This window comes from Gambusia affinis, linkage group LG06, assembly GCF_019740435.1.
Source record: "Gambusia affinis linkage group LG06, SWU_Gaff_1.0, whole genome shotgun sequence".
NCBI classification, from domain to species: Eukaryota; Metazoa; Chordata; class Actinopteri; order Cyprinodontiformes; family Poeciliidae; genus Gambusia; species Gambusia affinis.
Window position 1 is genome coordinate 31,532,979 of NC_057873.1, and position 20,152 is coordinate 31,553,130.

Here is a 20,152-nt window from a genome sequence, read left to right on the forward strand (position 1 = left end):
TCACAGGTCCGATGAGATGTCAAAGTCGATCACTGAATCGTGGCCTAGGGTGTCCTATTACCAAGAGCACATATGGACACCCTTATGCTTGAACATGATGTTTCCATCCATCCATCCATTTTCTTAACACCCTTCGTCCCTAATGGGGTCGGGAGGGTTGCTGGTTTCTCTCCAGCTGTGTCCTGGGCGAGAGGCGGGGTCACCCTGGACAGGTTACCAGTCTGTCGTAGGGCAACACAAAGACATACAAGACAAACAACCATTCACACACACACTCACACCTAGGGAGAATTTAGAAAAACCAATTAACCTGACAGTCATGTTTTTGGACTGTGGAGAACCCGGAGAGAACCCACCATGCACAGGGAGAACATGCAAACTCCATGCAGAAAGATCCCCGGCCGGGAATCGAACCCAGGACCTTCTTGCTGCAAGGCAACAGCTCTACCAACTGCGCCACTGTGCAGCCCGAACATGATGTTTGTTATGGACAATACATGATGATCACAGATGTTAGAATAATTATGTATTGTTATCATTCTTACATTAGTTGGTTTACTAGTTTGTTTTTCATTCATAGGTTTAATATTCACACCCCAGAAAGGAAGAGTCTGTTAAACTGTGTGAAAAACAAAACTTGCTTTTTCCCTAGACCTTGAAGCTGCAGCTGCTCTCTAATCTAGGGATACTCCTTAAAGGGCGTGTGTGTTAGCTCCTGTGTTATCTTTCTCTATCTTCTTTGAGTTATTACTTTTACATTCCATTCCTGCTCTGTAATAAAAAGACTTGTTCTGATGCAGAGAGTCAGAACACATGGTGAACAACTTGGACAAGTGGTTTGCTATGTTTTCTCCTTCTGCAGAAGCTTGGTTGAAAACTCATAAACGTTGTCTGTGGTTCTCTTTTTATGTAGGTTTAGAAAATACCTATCAACAGAAGTCCAACAGAACACCAATCGAGTTCAAATCAGGGGGGCTGTTCCTCCCAATCACATCCTTCCACGACTTTTTAATATATACTGTATATATGAGATTAACAGTGATGAGTCCAAATACAGAGAGGAGGTGGATCACTTGATGCAGTGGTACAAAGAAAGTAACATCTGCATCAATGTGAAATAGAACAGGGAGGTGGTGGTAGCGTCTCTACTTCCTCCGGAAGCTGCGGAGAGCTGGACTTGGGAGATTCAATTGCTATGTGGTGGAGAGCGTTCTCTGCACCTGCATCACCATGTGGCATGATAGATGCACTGCTGCTGAGAGGACTGCTCTGAGGGGAGCTGCCTTCCCACCACCTGAGACCCCTATACATCTCAATGCAAGAGCAGGGCTCTCGTCATCATGAAGGACTCCACCCATCACAGACTGCATACAGACTGTTCTGGCCCCTTTCCCTCAGGTAGGTGGCTTAGGAGCATCCATAAAAAGACTACCAGCCTAAGAAACAGTTTCTACCTGTATAATTTTGATGAATTTAATGTATTTCAATGAGGCAGAAATTTGTATAAAAGCTGCAAAAGTTTGAGAAGTGCAAATAAGTTTATATTTTGCAAATTACTCTTTTACTTATAGAAACAAAAGTTAATGATTTTAATAAAAAAAATAGTTTTTTACACAAACATTTTTTTTGTAAAATAAAAATCATTACATTTCCAAAAGGTTTTATAGTTATTTTTTTTACTTACAATTTTATTTTTCTTACTTTAAATTGAACAAATTCTTCAATTTGTTCAATCAAATTGAACAATTGTGAAACAATTGTGAAAGCTGTCAAATACAGAAAATATTCCGTTAATGTAGCGCAGGAGTCACCAACACGGTCCCCTAGGGCACCCTGTTGCCCGAGGGGACCTTGTCAGTCGCCCGCGGAGCAAGTTCTAAAAATAGCCATCGTCATTAGAGAGCACTGCCAAAGAAATGATTTAATTTAATGTTTTTACATTGAATAAATAACATTTGTTTATATTTAGATTTTTTTTAAAACAATTAAATTACAAAAAAGCATTTAATATAAATTGCTTTATGCCTAGAACTCTTTTCTATGGTTAAAGTTCAGAACTGCGCAGACGCCTGCAGGATTTTATCGGAGGGCAGCAGCGCCTGCAGCTGTACGGCTGCACACACTCTGCCTACCTTAAGAATTTCCTGGAAGTAAAAAAAGAAAATAATAATTTCTGAAATTTTTATTATCGAACCCTCTTTACAATTAAAATTGTGGGAAAAAAAGATTTAATGTGTCAAAACATCTTGTACGTAGCGCATGTCTGAGTCTGTGGGGGTCAAAGGTCACGTCAAAGCTCAAATCTTATTGGTCAGTTTGCTTTTGTTTATTTGGCGGCTTGGCGCTTTTTCTGTAAGCTAAAAATTAATGAGCAGAGTTTGAACCTTCGGTAGTTCTAAGAGCTGTTTGGATCCCAGCGGAGCTTTTTACCGTGTCGGTTCTGGCAGGTCGCCTGTTTTTGAGCTTCTTGGATGTTTCCCAAACTGGAGAGCTGATGGGTCACCTGTTAGCTGACATCTGCTGCTCTTCCTGAGCGTCACGCTAAGACTGTGGGTTAAACAATTTAATCTAGTCGGAACGTTCCCCAATTAATCAAACATTGTTGCTTCACCTTCTCCTCCTCTGGATGTCTGACACCACCTAAATCTGGGAATCAACATCCTCCTCTTTCCATGGATCTCACGGTAGGCTTTGCTTCCATGTCTTTATTATTTAGCATAGTTTATGTAAAAAAAAAAAAAAAAAAAAAAAAAGGAAAAAAAAGGAGCGCTGCTTTGGTGGGTTAGGTTTGTGCGGCTTTTGTGCGACACACACATTATGCGTGTTGGAGAGGTGGCTGTGCTCTTGCAGGTCAGGTGCAGTGATAGTTTTGTACATACCTTTTGATCTGTCAAACATTTTTTGCAATATCTGCTGGTGTCAGCCAACAGGTGACCCGTCAGCTTTTAAATTCGTGAAACCACAAAAAAAACTAATAAACCGGCAACCCTCCAGAACCACGCACTATAAAAAGCTCAGACAGGATCTTAGAACAACGGGAGATTCAAACTCCACTCAACATTTTTAGCTCACAGAAAAAGCAAACTGACCAATATGATGTAACCCAGTCCAAAATAAGAGTATTTTGTATTGAGTTAAGTTCATGGAAGGAATAATAATTTAGAATGTGTTAAGCATGTTTGCTTAAATATGTTAAAATTGTTATAAGTAAGTGTTAACAAAAAGAAATGTATTTAAAACCGTGTTATAGGAAAGTAATCTTCATCATATTTTATTTTGAAGGGCTTATGTTTGTAAAAGGAAGTGGGGTAGAACAAAGCAACTTCACTGGTCCGTGGTTGGCTGAGGGTCAGGGAGAGACAGGAAGTAAGAAAAATAGAGGGAAAACGAGAGAGAAGAGAGATAGAAAACCGCGCTGGAGTTAATGAGAAACAAGTGTTTTTGTAGATATTCAGGCTTTCAACTCGACAGTCTTTTTATAGATATCGACTCTACACTTTTGTCTGTAGCTACTGTGATCATTTCAGACTGGAATTCACTGTACAGTAGGTGCAAGTCGTATGTAATGCTCGCTAGCGCATTAGCCATTAGCATTCATTAGCACAGTGAATGGACATTGAGTACTGTGAGCTAACTCGGCTAACAGAAGACTTAACTAATGTTTCCGTCGTGGGAGCGTTACAGAGTTGAGCCTAGTGCAAAGAGATGAGCTTACACTGAGTTTGTGACTGTGCTGGAGGACTGTGTCTGTGTTGGATTTTCCTGCTGTTTCCTGAATCCTGTGGACCGAGGGACTGGTGAAGGAGCTGAAAACATCTTGCCAACTGGGATTAAGGACAGGTGAAATTTCAAAAAGGTTCAAGGTTTCCTCTGGAGTAAGGTACCAAATTCCACGCTTCATCATCACATCAGGCCTGCAACGGGTTTATTTTTTTTGGGACTATATTTCAGTTAATTATTGCCGGCTTAGGTGAACATTTAAGTGTGGGCCCACATTGAAAAAACAGGTTTTGAAACCAAAAGATTAAAACATCTAGTGTTTTTTTGTGAAATTATTATTGTGTTCAATATATGTTCAAAATCTCATACAGGTGTGTGTTTGATTTATTGTAGAATAGTATTTGGAGTTTATTATTTTTGGTCAAAGCTATATTATTGGGTGAAAAGAATAGAAAAGTACTGGTGTAGTATTATTCTAAAGTGAAACTTAAACAAAGGTTTAAACACGAGAGTGTTATTATTTATAAGTTAATGGGTTTAATGAACTCAGGGGCCCTTACCTACTTCATAGTGGTATAATTGGGCTACAATGATTTAGGCTTTGGGTGCCCTTTGACCCCCAGAAACTCACTGACATGCTACATACAAGATTCTTTTGGCACAAAATAACTTTTTCTTCTCTCCCCAGTTTTGCTAATAGTAAAGAGGGTTGGATAATAAAAAATACAATAACTTTTCTTTTTTTTTTATTTAAAGGAAAATCTCACAGTGGGTCCAGCTCCACAGCTGCTGCAACAATCCATACTGTCACTTGTGGGCAATTTAGAATCAGACAGAAAAGCTCCAAAAGGGAGTCAAACTTAAAACTCTGAAATAAGAACTTCTGATCACATAATAGCAGTTAACCATATCTGCCATGGTAAATAATTACTGATAACTATAGTCAGCATGTAATCATATATATATATATATATATATATATATACTAATGTTATAAAGAAGCCAAGAAAATTTGTCTGTATCAAACAAGTAGCCCTTCATGTTGCTCTGTACCCAGGAAGTAGCTCCCAGTCTCAAAAAGTTTGGTGACCCCTGATGTAGTGTTTCTCAATGGGGCAGTACCGCATTCTTGGGGGACGTTCAAAGGACGGCAGAGGGCGCTAGCTGAAAAATCTACAAACTGGGGGCGCTTAGATTCCTTTGGGGGTCGTTTTCTCAAAGGTAAACTTTACACCTTATATGCACAATAATACCAGTTTAGACATCCTTGCTGTGATTCACTTGTCGTGTCAAAGGAGCAACTTAGAAATGACTTAAATTAAAACAGGAAAAGTTTTTTAATATTTGTCTGGAGGCTGCATGCTTCCATGGTAGGGTGACAAAATATCACTCTTATACATGTAATTACTAAAATCACAATATCCTCATTATGTATCCCTCAGAAAATGAACCCATTTAAATTAAGAAATCTTTCCATGGGTGATTCCACAATAGAGAGCGTTCATTTTAGTCACCATTGGAGCTGTAAGTGGTCTGGTATGCAACGGCACTAACAGCACTTTTAAATCTCACTTATCAGTTCACTGGGAATTTTTCCATTTTTATATCAGGTTTAAGTCAGTCTGTCTTTCCCCATCCTTTCACTCCCCAACAGCAACGCACCGTAGTAGGTAAAAAAAGACGTGCTCATACATTCATGTCATTGTAAGACAGGAGCTGCTTTTTAAAAATAGGTAATCAACAACACTATAGTAATTGAGCCCAAGCATTGAAATTGCTTTGCACCTTTGAGAGCAATCAATATTCACTGCTTGAATGGAACAAATATGACTAAGTGGCTGTGTCTTTATGTTGCAAACAACACCACTTTTAAAACAAAAACAACAAAATTCCAAGAATTTTTCACAGAAAATAAAGAATTCATCACTTAAAACTTCACCATATTCAGTAACTCCTGCTTTCACCAGGTTTTGATTATTGCAAAAGCTTTGACACCTTTGGCTTCCCATATTTGTACCATTCATACTATAATTATGCATTTAAAAGGTTTTCTCAATATTATCAGTCAGTCTTGCATTGTGTGTGTGTGCCCTTCAGATTGCATAGCAAGGTTAAATATAGAGGTACTTATGTATGCCTAACATTTAGCCTAACTTTTAGTTTGACTGCATAAAGCATGCCACAGTTGCATCAAGCTATCGTTCACTGATCCTTGTGATCTATACGGCTGGATTCTAAAAACAACCAAACTGGCATTTTTTTCTAGACTACATAAGAGTGTTTTAGATCACAGATTTCCCAGGTAAATGTGACTTTAATGTTAAAAAGAAGGTTGGATCTTCTAGTTTTATGTGTTTTATGCAAACTAGCACTAAGTCCGTCAGGCTACCAATCCAGTTGTGTTTCCATCGCCTTAATTTTTTAATACGTACTTAAGAGTTCAGCACCTTGGCTAATATACTGAAGCTGGTTTGAAGTTTGCACTGTGATTTCTTACTCACACCAAAGTTGGTTAGCAGCGGGGTGTGTGTATAGGTCAGCATGGTGTAGCTGGGACACAGAGTCTGCATGTATACATCAGCAGTGAGGGCAGAGGCAGCTGGGTAGGCCAGAGTCTGAGCTGTGGAGTCCTGCTGGTTGTAGTCAGATGAAGACCATGGTATCACAGCAGGCTGCAGCCCAGCGGTGGTGATGGGGGGAGCAGGCTTCCACCCGGCACCCTGTAGCCCTCGGTCTGCTGCCCCAGGAGACTGCTCAGCAGGGGAGGCACTGGCGACATCTGAACAAAAACCACAGAGACGTCAAAGATCAGTCCGAGATTAAACACTTTCTTTTTTTATGTACAGTGTTCTTTGTTTTGGTTAATGTGTAATGGAGTCTCACGCAGGTGAAGCATGTACCTTGTATAAACGATGACTGATTGCTGTAACCCACCACATCCTGAAAAAAAGCAGACAATATCACAAAAGGAATTTTTTATCTGGAATTGTCACAGCAGTAGAACAGCAACCATCCATGTCATGTTGATATATAAACATAAAATCCAGGTGGGAGCTGCAGCTGGGACGAGATATTAATTACACTGCAGGAGTTTCTGTGCAACACATGATTAAGTGAAAGCACGCAGAAACAGTAACAGAGAGATTTACCACATCTGTTGTTTTCATTCATTTATTCACTATTAACTATATTTGAGTTTTCTGATTTATACATAAAACCCCAGCTAAATTCAAAAAAAGCTAACAACTATAACACAATTCTATCCTGTTCCAAAACTGACCTTCATTATAAACTATTAGTCTTGGCTTCACTGTGCAGTCCTGAAGAAAATATTAAGAACAGAGAGAAACTACTTAGAAAATATTGCCAGAACCTATTCCAAGGCTTTGAAATGTTAAAAAGACAAACCAGGAACAGAACAAATATGCAAATGTCTGAAAAGTGTGTTCAAACTCAAATGGGCTACTTATCAGCTAATTAAAAGATTAAACTCACTAACCCATTAAATTTCTAAATCTTGACTTCTCATCTCATATTATTGTTCCCTCTCAGAAATTCCTGAAAAGCTGTCTGTCTGAGAAATGATGAATGAATCAAGATTGCTGAGTTGCATAAGCAGGCTTTCTTGCAATACACAACTGCAGCAGAGGTGGGGTTCAGTGAAGGGCTGCGCATGGTCAGGTCCAAGTGCTGAAATCAATTCTCATTATTGCATGATGAAAATAACATCATTTTGTTTCTAGCCTCTTGTCGTCTGGCCCTTCTTTTCACAGCCCCCTGATGAACTGTACTCCCCCTCTGAGAGCAAAACTATATTGTGTGATTGGTCAGAATTTCATGTGGCCTCCACTACTCGATGGCAGAAACTACAACCAAGGCAGACTGCAATTTAAAAAAAAAGCAGAAATTTGACATCATTGTTCATAAATCTTTCTGTTCACTGATTGGACAAGATTTTATCCTGAGGAATTGAGCTCAATGAGAAAAACTGAGCAGATGTGATAGAAAGGCACTGGCCAGGCTAGCAAAACGGTCATGTCAAAGCAACAGTAACGTTCCCGGTCATTACACAACAGAAGACTCAAATCAAAGGAATCAAAAGCAATGTATATAAAGGTAGAGCGCATCAGTTCCACATCTTTAGTGATTTGCGCTTTTCACATTAACAGCGCAAATCTGTTAATGTAAATTTTTCTGTGGGCTATGTGTAAATAGGCCATATTTAGACTGTGCAGTTTCCCACCGGCAACAATTGCTGCCAAGTACAAAACCTGCATTTTCATTAACATAACCAACATAAAATTTAATAATTCATAAATATTATGTGTTAGGGAAGTCCACGAATTGAAATTCATGCACTTATTTTGTAGGAAAAAATTTGGGATTAAACAGGTTAACTGGGTTTCTTGTATTATCAACAACAGTATTTACTCCCTGTAATGGGAAAAATGATAATGTGCTCCCATCTTCTTTTCTGCTTTTGGTTAGTTTCATAATCTTATTGTGGGATAGGTCAAGTTGCTCTTATATAGACCTCTACAGTGTCAGGAGAGGTTCTTGACACTTGAGACTATCTAGGTCAAGGGTGGGCATTCTTGTTCCTGGAGGGTCGGTGTCTTGCAACTCTTAGAGTCTCCCTGGTCCAACACACTTGAATCCAACAGCTGAATCACCTCCTAAATGCAGTCAGGTTCTCCAGAGTCCTGCTAATGACCTCATTATTTGACTCAGGTGTGTTGAAGTAAAGACACATCTAAAGGTGGCAGGAGACCGGCCCTCCAGGACCAGGAGTGCCCATCCCTGATCTAGGTGTTACTTCCCCAACCCAGATCTTATGAGCATTAAAGCTGCCCTCTTTTACATGAAAGAACAACCCCCTATCCTTAACAATAGACAAATGGCAAGACCATCTGTTTTGGGCTCCAAAGAATTCCTGGTACATAACAATCAGGGATTAACACATATAGACCAATCAAGTCTCTCTTCTCTGACCAGAGCCATATAAAAGGAAGCCAGATCCACTGTTAGGCAGAGCAGACTGACAGACTCCTTTGACTCTGTGTTTCTGTTGTCACCTTGAAAGGTTTTAATAAATTTCTTATTTCTTCTCATCCAGACTCTTGTTAAAGTATCTTTTGCTGCAATACCCCCTTTTTCCAAATTCCCCTCCAAGTTAATTATTATTTGGTTAATGAATAAACAGCGTCATGTAATCTCCCTCTTACTTGCTCCTTCATCTCCTTCACCCTCTCTGCGTGCCTCAGAGATAGTCTTAAAACACTCGGCTGTTTTATGAAGATAATATGTATACAAATATATCAGAAGAAGGCCTCCATAAGAAAGACTTCTAGCTGTCTTCTCAAACAGTTAGTAAGATCCAGGTCCATGTGGTCACTCAGGACCGATTTAGATACCAAGTCTGAATGATAGATTCAGTGCAGGACACTTAAACCATCCATCCATCCATTTTCTATACACCCTTCGTCCCTAATGGGGTAGGGAGGGTTGCTGGTGCCAATCCCCAGCTAACTTTCCGGTCGAGAGGCGCGGTACACCCGGGACAGGTCGCCAGTCAGTCGCAGGACACTTAAACCTGATCACTCAATAGTGATGTCAAAGCCAGGGCTGAACAGGACGTCTGTCATACCAGGCCTTGTTACATTGTGTTTTGGTAACCCTCTTTGCCCACCGTATGACCAGATGCTAATTGCATGACCAACCAATGTAGTAGTCACACTTTGGAGACATGCCTCTGAAACTTTGCTTTCAGTAGACTCTACGGTTGGAGAAACCACAGAATCAACATAGTCGATGTCAAGTACACACCTGGGTCAGGTTAGAAAACACACAAAGAAAGACCTAGAATTACTACTGATAATGCAGTTTGTGACAAATGGAAGACTAAAATATGAATTTAAAATGCCTGATATGCCTAGTCATGTTATACAGTGAAAAATGTATCCTCTACCTAATGGAATAAAACAAAAAGCTGAAAAAGCTTTGAAGAAAGCTAGGATATTTTAACACAGAACCCTTCAGTTACAAAACTAAAGGTATCCAAGAAACATGGTATAGTCCAACCCAACTGATGCTAGGTGGTAAGTTATGGACCTTCATGTCCACAATAGCCTGACATTGCCTTAGTGAGAGGAACTGACTTTAGAGGGATGCCATCTCATGACGTTCTACATAATTTGGTTTTGACACAATACAATGAATCTGTTGAAGCGAAGTAATACTGCTTCAACAGTATTTCTAGCATCCTCTACGGTAGAGGGAGCATCGAGGTCACACATAGCAAAAGAGACCTTTCAGTAGTGAAAGGTGTCCTGTTTATGTGGACCTAAAAGAATTTACATGCAGAATTTCCCATAGAGATTGAAACCTCTATTTTTGTGTATGGCGCCTGATAATTGAATCTGCTCTGCTTCCAGTATGTGGCTGGAGGTTATTTTGCAGTATTTAAGCATTCAACAGTTTGGGACATCAAATTCATTCACATCCATTGGACAATGCCAAATATCAATGATTTGGTCATTAGTTGTGTTTTCATAGTCAATGAAAACACAACTAATGACCTAATGACTTTGACCACCATTATTATTGTGAAAAGTATGCTATGGGGAGACTTTTGTGTGTAGTTCTGACTTCAGGGTTGCACCAATTGACCAGTTGACAGCTGTGTGGGATATCTCTATCATCTCTTGTGATTTATGAATGTCTAGCAGGAGAGTAGAGGTTGCTCATCTTTGCAAGTTTATGATGGAAATATGTTGCTACCAAAATTGTTGAGAGGCATTTGGGGAGTTCTCTAATTTAGAAAGTTAAATTAACTTAAATCAATACCTTTGATACAGAGCAGTGGTAGCTTTACTAGCCTCTCTGATTGGACACACAATACCTAAAGCACTCTTTCTGCTGATAGTGAATACTTGACCCCTCTTCTTGACCTCAGTGGAGAACACAACAAGGTCTCTTAGGATTAGAAGGGAATTTTATGAGGACTGAGAAAGTTAGCTGAGAAGCTGCCAAAAAAACAGAATACCTGTAACACCTCTGGCAGATTGCCCTAATATCCCTAAAGCACACTTTGAACCTATGTTATTAGTTGTAAGCTTTTAATACAAGCAAGATTGAGCTTTTTCATAGACAAAAAATGGTCATTTAAACACTTTATACTCCAGAGTCATACACACACTAAAATCTCAGTGAGCTCTTAAACATCTAACACAGGAATACAATCAATATGCGGTATATTGTTAAAGTAAATTGTTGCTGTTCTTCATCTGCCTTATGTCTCTATACACCTTGAGTCCTGCATTTTCAATTCTGTTGTATTTGCGCAATAAAAACATTCATTCATTGTAATAGTATTTATATTCTAACACATAATCACTCAAAGTTCTTCTACACTCTAGAGTCCCATTCATCCAGCCATGCTTTAATGTCATTTCTTTATAGTGCAGCACACTAATATATAGGCAACCAAGGTCTGAAAGGGCAAATCAACATGTGATCTGGGAAGCTGGAATTGAACTCACAGCTTTCCTATTACAAGACAACTAATTTTCCATGTGAGATGGAATTTGATTAAGTGAGGGGCAATGCAATTTCTAACACATGCCATAGATCCTCATTTTGAACCTCATTTTACGTTTGGACTTTGACTGGATCATTCTAACACATGAATAGTCTTTCTTTGGTCTAAACCTTTACAAAAACAGCTGGAATGATGCTTTAATTCTTTAATGCATGCTGAAAACAGAATGTCAGACAGAGCAAGAGCTTCTTAAAGTGACAGACACCCAGTTCCAAGGAATCAAATTGTAAAGTGAAAACTTTTAAAGCTATTTTTGATATATACTGCATTTTTATAACAACTGAATATAATATAGTTGCTTGATTATGATATTAAATTGCACTATGTGCTTGTAAAATACATATTACTGCCCCTTTATCGAAAGATCAGACGATATGGCAGTCGGATAAAAAAAAAAAAAAGTCAAACTCTACTTGCGAAATTTCTTAGAGATCTTCTTCCAACAATGCTACAAAAACTTGGTGCCTAGTGCACTAAGATTTTTCCTACAAACAGCCCTTTGCAAGGTTCACAAAACAACCATTACAGATACTCAATGTTCTCTTGGGAGGAGCACACAGAAAGAGAAAATAAGGTTGCAGAGGAGATAAAACCTGGCAGCAAAAATATGTAGCCACACTCCCACGTTGATCCAGAAGAGTACAAAAATGAAGAAATTAGCAAATGCATAGATGTTTATGCTTGCTTTCCATTCCATTTCTATCTGTCTGTTTTTTCTCTTCCCTCCTCTCTTTGAATAGATTAGATTTCTCCAAAGCTGCTGTGGCTCATGCATTGAAGTGCTAAGCACTCGGCAAAGTGATTTAAGCAATCAGTTTAAACAAAAAGGAAGAACAAAAAACACCTTACAAAAGTGTCTGCACTGTAAAATGTAATAAGTTCACTTTACTTAAAAAAAGTTAGGAAACCGATTGCCTCAAAATCTTCAAGTAAAGTAGCTAATTCATTTTAAGGTGTTATTGCTAAAAATAACTATGTTTAGACCACTCACATAAAGGCAGTAAACTTGAGTACCGTTAACTCAAAATCATTAATTGGGTTAACTGTAAAATATTCATTCAGACAACTCATGCAATGGCAGTAAACTTTAGTGCCGTTAACTCAAAATCATTAGTAAAGTTGACTATAAAATGTCAATTATGACTACTTCAAATTGTGAGTTATGTCAATTAACCAGTACTCATAAAAATAAGTTATACTTACACGTTCAAGAGTTCACATTACTTGCAAAATATCAGGAAACCAATTGCCTTGGTATGTTCAAGTAAGATGAACCAAAAGTGTTAAGTTATTGGAACGAAGAGCCAACAGACAACAGTTTGAATGGAAAAAAAATGTTTAATAATTAAACAAGTTTACCTTAAATACAAGGTTCTCAAGTGTGGTTACATACACACTAACCTGGAAACAAAATTTTCCAAAGACTTTTTTAGGGGAAAAAAATGACATGACTTTTTTTCTAGGGTTGCCTTCAATCTAATATTGAATCCTTCAAATGGCCCTCAGTCTTTAAAACTTTGAGAATCCCTGCTTAAATGTCTTTGTTGACTGGTGTGAAACAAAAACTCAATTCTCAATACTAGAGCCTAACATTTATCATAACATTGATAAAGTAAATAGTGAAGTGAAGTAATGTTTCTCCTCATTAACATAAAACCATTTAGTAGTCTGCAAATGCAATGATGCTCTCTCCAACAAAAAAAGAATCAAACAAGAAATAAAAATCACTTTTCCAATAAGGGTAAAGGCATCAACGTTGATCCATAATGTCACATCACATTCACTCATTGCATCAGAAGATTTTTGAGTGATTGTATTTTTGGTTTTAGGGATTTATGTCCAAGTGACAGAAGCACCCTTTGGATGAAGTCAAAGGTGTACTTCAGTTGTTGAAGATACTCCAAATTCAGAGTATAAATAAGTCTAAAGAGCAAACACATGGCATGTGGAAGATTCCCAAGATCATTCATGACAAGACTTCCTTCCAAAATGATGGCAGTACTTGAAGACTGGAGGTGCAGTGAGTCAGTGGAGGCCTGCCTGTCCTCAGGAATGATGGTCAGGATCCCAATGGGGGTGTGAGACACGTCTGGGTCTTCGCAGTCCTAACAACAATAGAAGTAACACCACAATTACATATCAACATAACACTTCTTTAGGGTGACCAGACGTCCTCTTTTTCCCGGACATGTCCTACTTTTCAGACCTAAAAAAATGTCCGGGGGGAATTTAAAAATCGTTAGGGATTTTGGTCAACTGCCTCAAAACACATTACATAGCTTACAGTGCATTGTGATTACATTGGCACTCCGTTCCACTACTCCATTCCAGATTTTTTTTGTATGGCAAAGAAATCGGTAGCACGTGTGTACATGTTCTACCGATTTCTTGTGCTACCGCTGGTTCTACTCCCCCAGCCCCCGTCTCCCCCATCTCCAACCCTCATTGGCGCATGTGTGTCCGCCGATTCTACCCCCCCGCCAACAAAAAAAGAAGTGTCCTCCTTTTCAGAAACCCAAATCTGGTGACCCTACACTTCTTCATCACGGCTGCTTCTCCTACAGTTTACAGCTGTCCTACCTATGGCAGTCTACTCATCATAAACCTTCTATAACTGTACAGCGGCTTTTTTAACCCGCCAACATCTTTATCCTTATCCCTTTTCCTTTTTTTTGTTTTGCGCCCCGGACAGCTTTTTTGCACTGCCGCTCCATCTTGTTGCCACTAAATAAACATGATATTTTCGACTAACGTTAGTCCCAGGCATCGCTAAATCATTACACATAAAGTTAACCTCAAAACCTGGACTTACGGATGAATTATACGGCCGAGATAACGAATATAAGTTTGCTAAAAAACAGTGGGACTTACCGCGACAAAACTTCGCTGCAGCAACCGCCGTATTGTTGACAGTTTGGCGTTTCTTTCAAACACGTCGTCACTCGTCAGTGTCCAATGCGCATGTGCGTTCAACGAGAGCTGCCGAATGATGCCGAGTTTTTTGCTGGTTATGCAGATGCGTTTTGCTCACTCATAACTCCAAGTTCGGGTTACTTGCTGCTGATGAGTTTGATTACTTGCCTCAGTAGAAAGTTGTCTTTGCTAAGTTTAAGTTAGTATAGTCAACAGAGTAGGCTGGAATGAGTTCAGGTCACTTTTCTTTTTGAGTACACTTTACTTTTACATTTTACAGTGTGTATCTTGCAGATTTGTTGTTCTCAAGGCTTTTTTTCGTATTCAGCTACTGATGTTTTTCTCAAGAGCACAGAATGAATGTTTTGTAAGTCATTAATTGCAGTGAGTCTCTTTCTGCTTGCATAGGGGATATAAGCATTTATAAGTCACAACATACTTTTTTATGAGTATTTTTGCTTGATTTCCCATGTATTCTGAGAAACTGGATTTGTACAGAAATTGTCAGGATCAGGTTCATTTTCTCATAATAGCTTTCTTGCTAGCTATTAACAATATCTTAATCGGATGCCTGTCTTTTACCTTTACTTTGATATTGTTAAAATTGCAAAGATATAGTACCACACTACTCATAGGAATATCATATCCCAGAATTGTCAACACAGTTTCATGTACATTTTCCCAAAATTGAGCAATTTTGGGACAGCTCCAGAATATGTGAGAATGATCGGCGTTCACTGATCCACAATTCCCCCAACATCCCATATTTCTTTGATTAATTGGATAAACATTCTGCAGATTTTTTGTCTTTGAGCACCTCTGGTTAATCTACATGAACTATAAATACATTACATGATTCAAATAAAGAAATAATATAATTACTATTTAAGATGATCGAATGGTCACTAAAGAAATGTTTTTTGATGCAATTTAGGCAAAAAAATATTTCTAACATTAAGATGTGAATAGAAAAGTTCAGCCCTTTCTGCTTGACTGAATCTCAACACAGTGTACAACCAATCTGGTGGGTTTTTTTAGATAAACTAATTAATAATTGTATAGCAAAATATGCTTCATAGTAGATTTTTTAACAAAATTTGAACCAAGTGAAGCTAAACCTGCCACTTGAGCAGTTCTGGGTAGAACACATTTACAGACAAAGAAGGATTTGTTTTTGTCTTGAAGGCAGAATGTATATTTGTATACAGTTTTGGGTTAATAACTTCCATAAATGTGTTGATCTTTCAGTAAATAGCTATTTTTGGCATCTGCATTGATCCTTTGCACGTGTCTTAACGCTTTTCAGAACTCCACCACGAAGAACATCAAAACAACCTATGCGTTCCTGTCAAAAGGTTGTCAAAAAACAGACATCTAGTCACCTAATATTGCTTTTATTTATTTGATTTCACTTTAAAAATAGTTACGGGGAGATTGCTGCACAAAACCTGTAATTTTATTGTAGAACTTTTATTGAGGAAAGATACGGCAGCAATGGATGCCCACTGTCAATCAGAAGCAGTCCACATATCGGCCCTGAGTGTAATTGCAGATTTGCAGGAAGCATTTTACATAAGGTAAGAAGATTAATGTTCATATACTTAATAATTAACTATGATTAGAAAGATATTAAATATCGCATTAATATCTAACCCTAACCCTAACCATGGAGAAAATGCCCCACTATCATGTAGCCTAACACAGTGGTCCCCAACCTTTTTAGTACAGCAGACCGGTCAACCCAATTGGTCCGTGGCCCGGTGGTTGGGGACCACTGGCCTAACAGTAGTAGTAATATGGAAAAATGTGGTTAGCGTCTAGACACAGCGTGCTCTGGAGTAAAGGGAAACACTGTTTATGACATTCTGATATAGATCATGTGACGTGAATTCAGGCAAAGTTGGTAATTTGATCAACATGCCAGGAATGAACAAGTAGAATTCATGAATATGTTGGCAAAAACAGCTTGGTAAACCAATTAGTTGCTCTACTCAATATTCCCATCACTCTTTTCCGACATCCATCATGGCGCCTCGAGTGATTAAGTGATGTAGTTTCTTTGATTAGATCAGTCTTCTTCCTGTTTAACTTTAGTTCAGTCCTTTCTTAGTGATTCTAGTTTATCATGTTTATTTCTTCTGTCTAGTTATTCTTTGATAGTCTAGTTTCATAGGTCTAGTTTCTTTTTAGTATTAGTTTCGTTTTCCTAGTTCCCCTGCTTTGTACTCGCTCTTCCCTCACACCTGCAACCTGTCAGACAATTAGCCCGGTTTATTGTTCCAGCATTCACAATCCCAGTACTGAATACCCTCTGTCTCATTCCTCCTTAAGCTCTTCCTGTTAAATATTATTAAATCATGTTTTCATCATTTTTTTTTCATTAAAATCTTCAATGTTAACTTCATGCCTCAGTTTCTCTGCATATGGATCCACTTTAACCTCAATGCGACATGACATAATCAGTCCAATGAGAAAAAACATTGGGAAAAACATATAAATATTAGACCTTTTAATGACTTGGTGAATGATGAGTGGATGTAAATTTCAGAGTTAGAATTTTACCACACCTAATCAGTTGGTTCACACTGTGAAGCGGTATCTGCCTGACAACTCCTTTGTGTGTGTGTTGCTGTGTGTTTGTAAGTCTGATGAGTGTTTAAAAAAAAAAGCTAAGTAGGAGGGCTCTTTGGCAATTGTATGAGTTATTTTGCATAGGGCTGCATGCCCAGCCCTGGAGCCATGCTGTAACTGTCACGGAAAAACACCTGGAACATATAAGGACAAAATCCCCCTCTAACTACTCACAACCACATCAGCCAACAGGAGTTCCTTCTTTCACGTTACAAGTGCCACAAATAATTTGTCAAAAGACAGCTACATACTTCTTACACAGAACCATATGGTAAATTGCTCTTTTCTGCTTAGAGTCTGTTTTTGTAAACTAACAGGAGACTTTGATGTCTTCGTTGGCCTTCCTCGTGGCCAACTAGGGAGGCCATGATAATGATACCATTTCATGATAATGATATTTTTATTATCATGAAAATAATTGGTGCAATCCATCAGGAGGATCCTGAGATAAGAGCGCTGTCACAAGTGTGATAAAAAAAATACATCTCCTATGTGTTGGTGTATGGATGTGAATTTTAATAAGAAATGACTTGTTATTTTAAGTGTTCTACTGAATCCATGCAGAAAATCTCCCAGGATTAGAGCTGTTTGAGTTGTGTAACAGCACCAAATTGAGTCATGGTTCTATATTTTTTGTTGCTACAATAAATGTCATACTTCAAATTTAAGTGAGAGCTGAAATCATGGGATACTGTTTCTTTTGCTGTAGGAGTAAAACCTTCTAGGAAACATTTATAATGAATGATTTGTATAACACAACGAATGTGGGGGAAAGCAGAATGTGTGATGTCAGTAGTGTACAGCACTAGTTCTGAAGGCCCAGTGTTCTGCAGGTTTCAAATAGTTCCTGTTCTCTTCTTTGGTCAATTACCAGCTATGTGAAGCTGGTTTCCCAGTGACTTTAAAACTGCAATAAAAGGTTTTTTGATAAAAGGTTTTTGTGCTAGGATGGCTGCAATGGAAACATTTTAGTGGCAACATCTGGGTGACCAACACCCGGATGTTGCCATTGGTGGAAAAGACGATGCAGTCGACAGGAAGAGGTAGGACGATGATGGTACTGCATGTTTTTAATTACTTATCCCACAAGCAAACTTATTCATGTGTGATTTTAATTGCATTTCTTATTTCATGGAAACAGCACAAATGAGAAATTGTGTCTTAGATGTTAAAAAGTTTTTCACACATAGCAAATGTGTGAAAAACTCATATTCCTTTGTCATCAATCTGATTCATGTGTTCTGATCCAGGAAATTGTCTGAAATATTCAGAACACCAAGTGTTGAGGACTGACTTGAAACAGCATTGCAGTTTGTGACTGTCAGTTTCATGTGTGATGATGTCCTCACAGCTGTGAAATGCGTGGTCTTGGTGCTGTGATGCTCCAGACTCCTCTTCCTCCTCAGCAGCTCTTTAACTGGATCCCGGACACGAACTCCCTGGTACGGCCGGGACCTTCCCTGGGCGGATGGCTGTGCTGGAAAGACCAGAATCACACCACATACATCAAGGTGCTTTCCCCTCTAACTGCCTCTAAACTTGTTTGAATGACGTAAACAAATTCACAAGTGGAAGCAATTACCAGTAAGGTGCAAAAAAACCCAAAAACAAACCCATATTAACTTTTTGAAAAGAATCAAGTATGAAACTACCAGGAACCCATTATCTTTCAGGTTTGTCATATTTCAGAAACCAGCTAGCAGTGTGTCCTGGATGAAATGACGCACCACGTGACTCTGTTGCACAATGGTGCTTTAAGTTTACAATATTAATGTTTTATGTTTTGGTGCATTGATAAAATTAAAGAAATGCAATAAAGAAATCAGATTTTTGATGTAATTTTTATTATGAAGATCGACAGGGAAAGGGTCATTTTTTTCCTTTTGGAACTCGGAAACTCTGTTCCCAAATGCAGTTTGCATAACGACGATCGCTCTTTGTAAATAATCACCGTTAAGTGTTTGATCGAACAAACAACAAAACGGAACATACTTAACGTGGCCCTTATCTGGGTAACAAATGGAGAGCAATAAAACGCAACCTGCATTTATAAAAATAAAACAGTCGACTTTTGAAAAGGTAAAGTATATAAAATTTAATTAGTTTAAGTTTGATTTCTGTGCAAATGCCAAGCAAGTCAGCGCAATGATAAGACATAGCAGCATTCTCTTCTCTTTTGTCACACAACCATCCTTGGACTTGAGCAACAAAGCGCAGTAATATGGCTAAGTGTCATTCTAAATATATACAGACAAAAATCACTAATCGATTTATAAAAACAACATTCATCCATCCATTTTAAACACCCTTGTTCCTAGAGAAGTCAGGAGAGGTCTGGTGCCTGTCTCTAAGTAAAGTTCTAGGCGAGAGGTGGGGTCACCCTGGACAGGTCACCAGTCTGTCGCAGGGCAACACAGAGACACACAGGACAAACAACCATTCACACACACACTCACACCTAGGGAGAATTTAGAGAGCCCAATTAACCTGACAGTCATGTTTTTGGACTGTGGAAGGAACCCGGAGAACCAGAGAGAACCCACCATGCACAGGGAGAACATGCAAACTCCATGCAGAAAGACCCCGGGCCGGGAATCGAACCCATGCAACAATGCTTCTGTTTACGGACATCACTGGACAACTTCTCAACATCGGGTATGTAAGATGCAACTTTAATCTTGACTCGACAGCTAATGTAGTATTCCTTCCCTGGAAATGTCTTTCCATATTACTGTCTTTTTTGGACTATAAGCCGCTACAAACAAACCGGTACTTCAGCCCCAAGATTTGAACCATGCGACTTATAGCCCGGTATATACGTTTTTTTAAATTTGTAGGTGCACCTTACAGTAAGGTGTGCTCTATAGTCCTGAAAATACGGTTTGTAATTTGACAATTTCTCGCTACAGAGCAAACATTCAGGTAATTCTTCCGCATTGGCAATGAATGTAAATGATTCGGTCCAAGAATAGCAGAATCTCTCAGCTATTTTTCTCTTTTCCCCTTTGCTCTCCATGGCCCACCACGCACCCGTCAGTTTGGTTACAACAGCCTCCTGCCTCGCGCCCCGCCCAGCTGAAAGAAACGTCACAGGCCGTAACGCAAATCTTCATTGACAGAAATATTGAAATTTAATATTTATTTTACACATTTTATAGCATTGTAAAATGTTAAGAATGACTGTATCATGTTTGTCCTCCTACAGAAACCATATTAAAACAAAAAATTTATTTTCCACCCACCCCCATCTTTTTCCTTTTAGTTCAGACTCCATGAGATGATATTCAG

At 38.7% G+C, this 20,152-nt stretch overlaps 1 protein-coding gene and 1 long non-coding RNA gene across 3 annotated transcripts in view; one reads left to right on the forward strand and one right to left on the reverse strand.

Moving 5' to 3' along the window:
* LOC122833114 (POU domain class 2-associating factor 1) overlaps positions 1 to 20,152 on the reverse strand; it is a 34,006-nt gene that overhangs the window by 4,414 nt on the left and 9,440 nt on the right. For both annotated transcript variants that reach the window (XM_044120423.1, XM_044120422.1), the window contains exons 2-4: positions 18,214 to 18,341; positions 6,621 to 6,660; positions 6,222 to 6,499 (exon numbers count right to left, since the gene is read on the reverse strand). In XM_044120423.1, coding sequence (XP_043976358.1) covers positions 6,222 to 6,499; positions 6,621 to 6,660; positions 18,214 to 18,341 — 446 coding nt within the window. The remainder of the gene's footprint in view (positions 1 to 6,221; positions 6,500 to 6,620; positions 6,661 to 18,213; positions 18,342 to 20,152) is intronic.
* Positions 1,091 to 19,494, forward strand: LOC122833115. Its single transcript, XR_006370927.1, has 3 exons — positions 1,091 to 1,398; positions 18,274 to 18,375; positions 19,381 to 19,494. It is a non-coding gene; the product is annotated as an uncharacterized LOC122833115 (long non-coding RNA).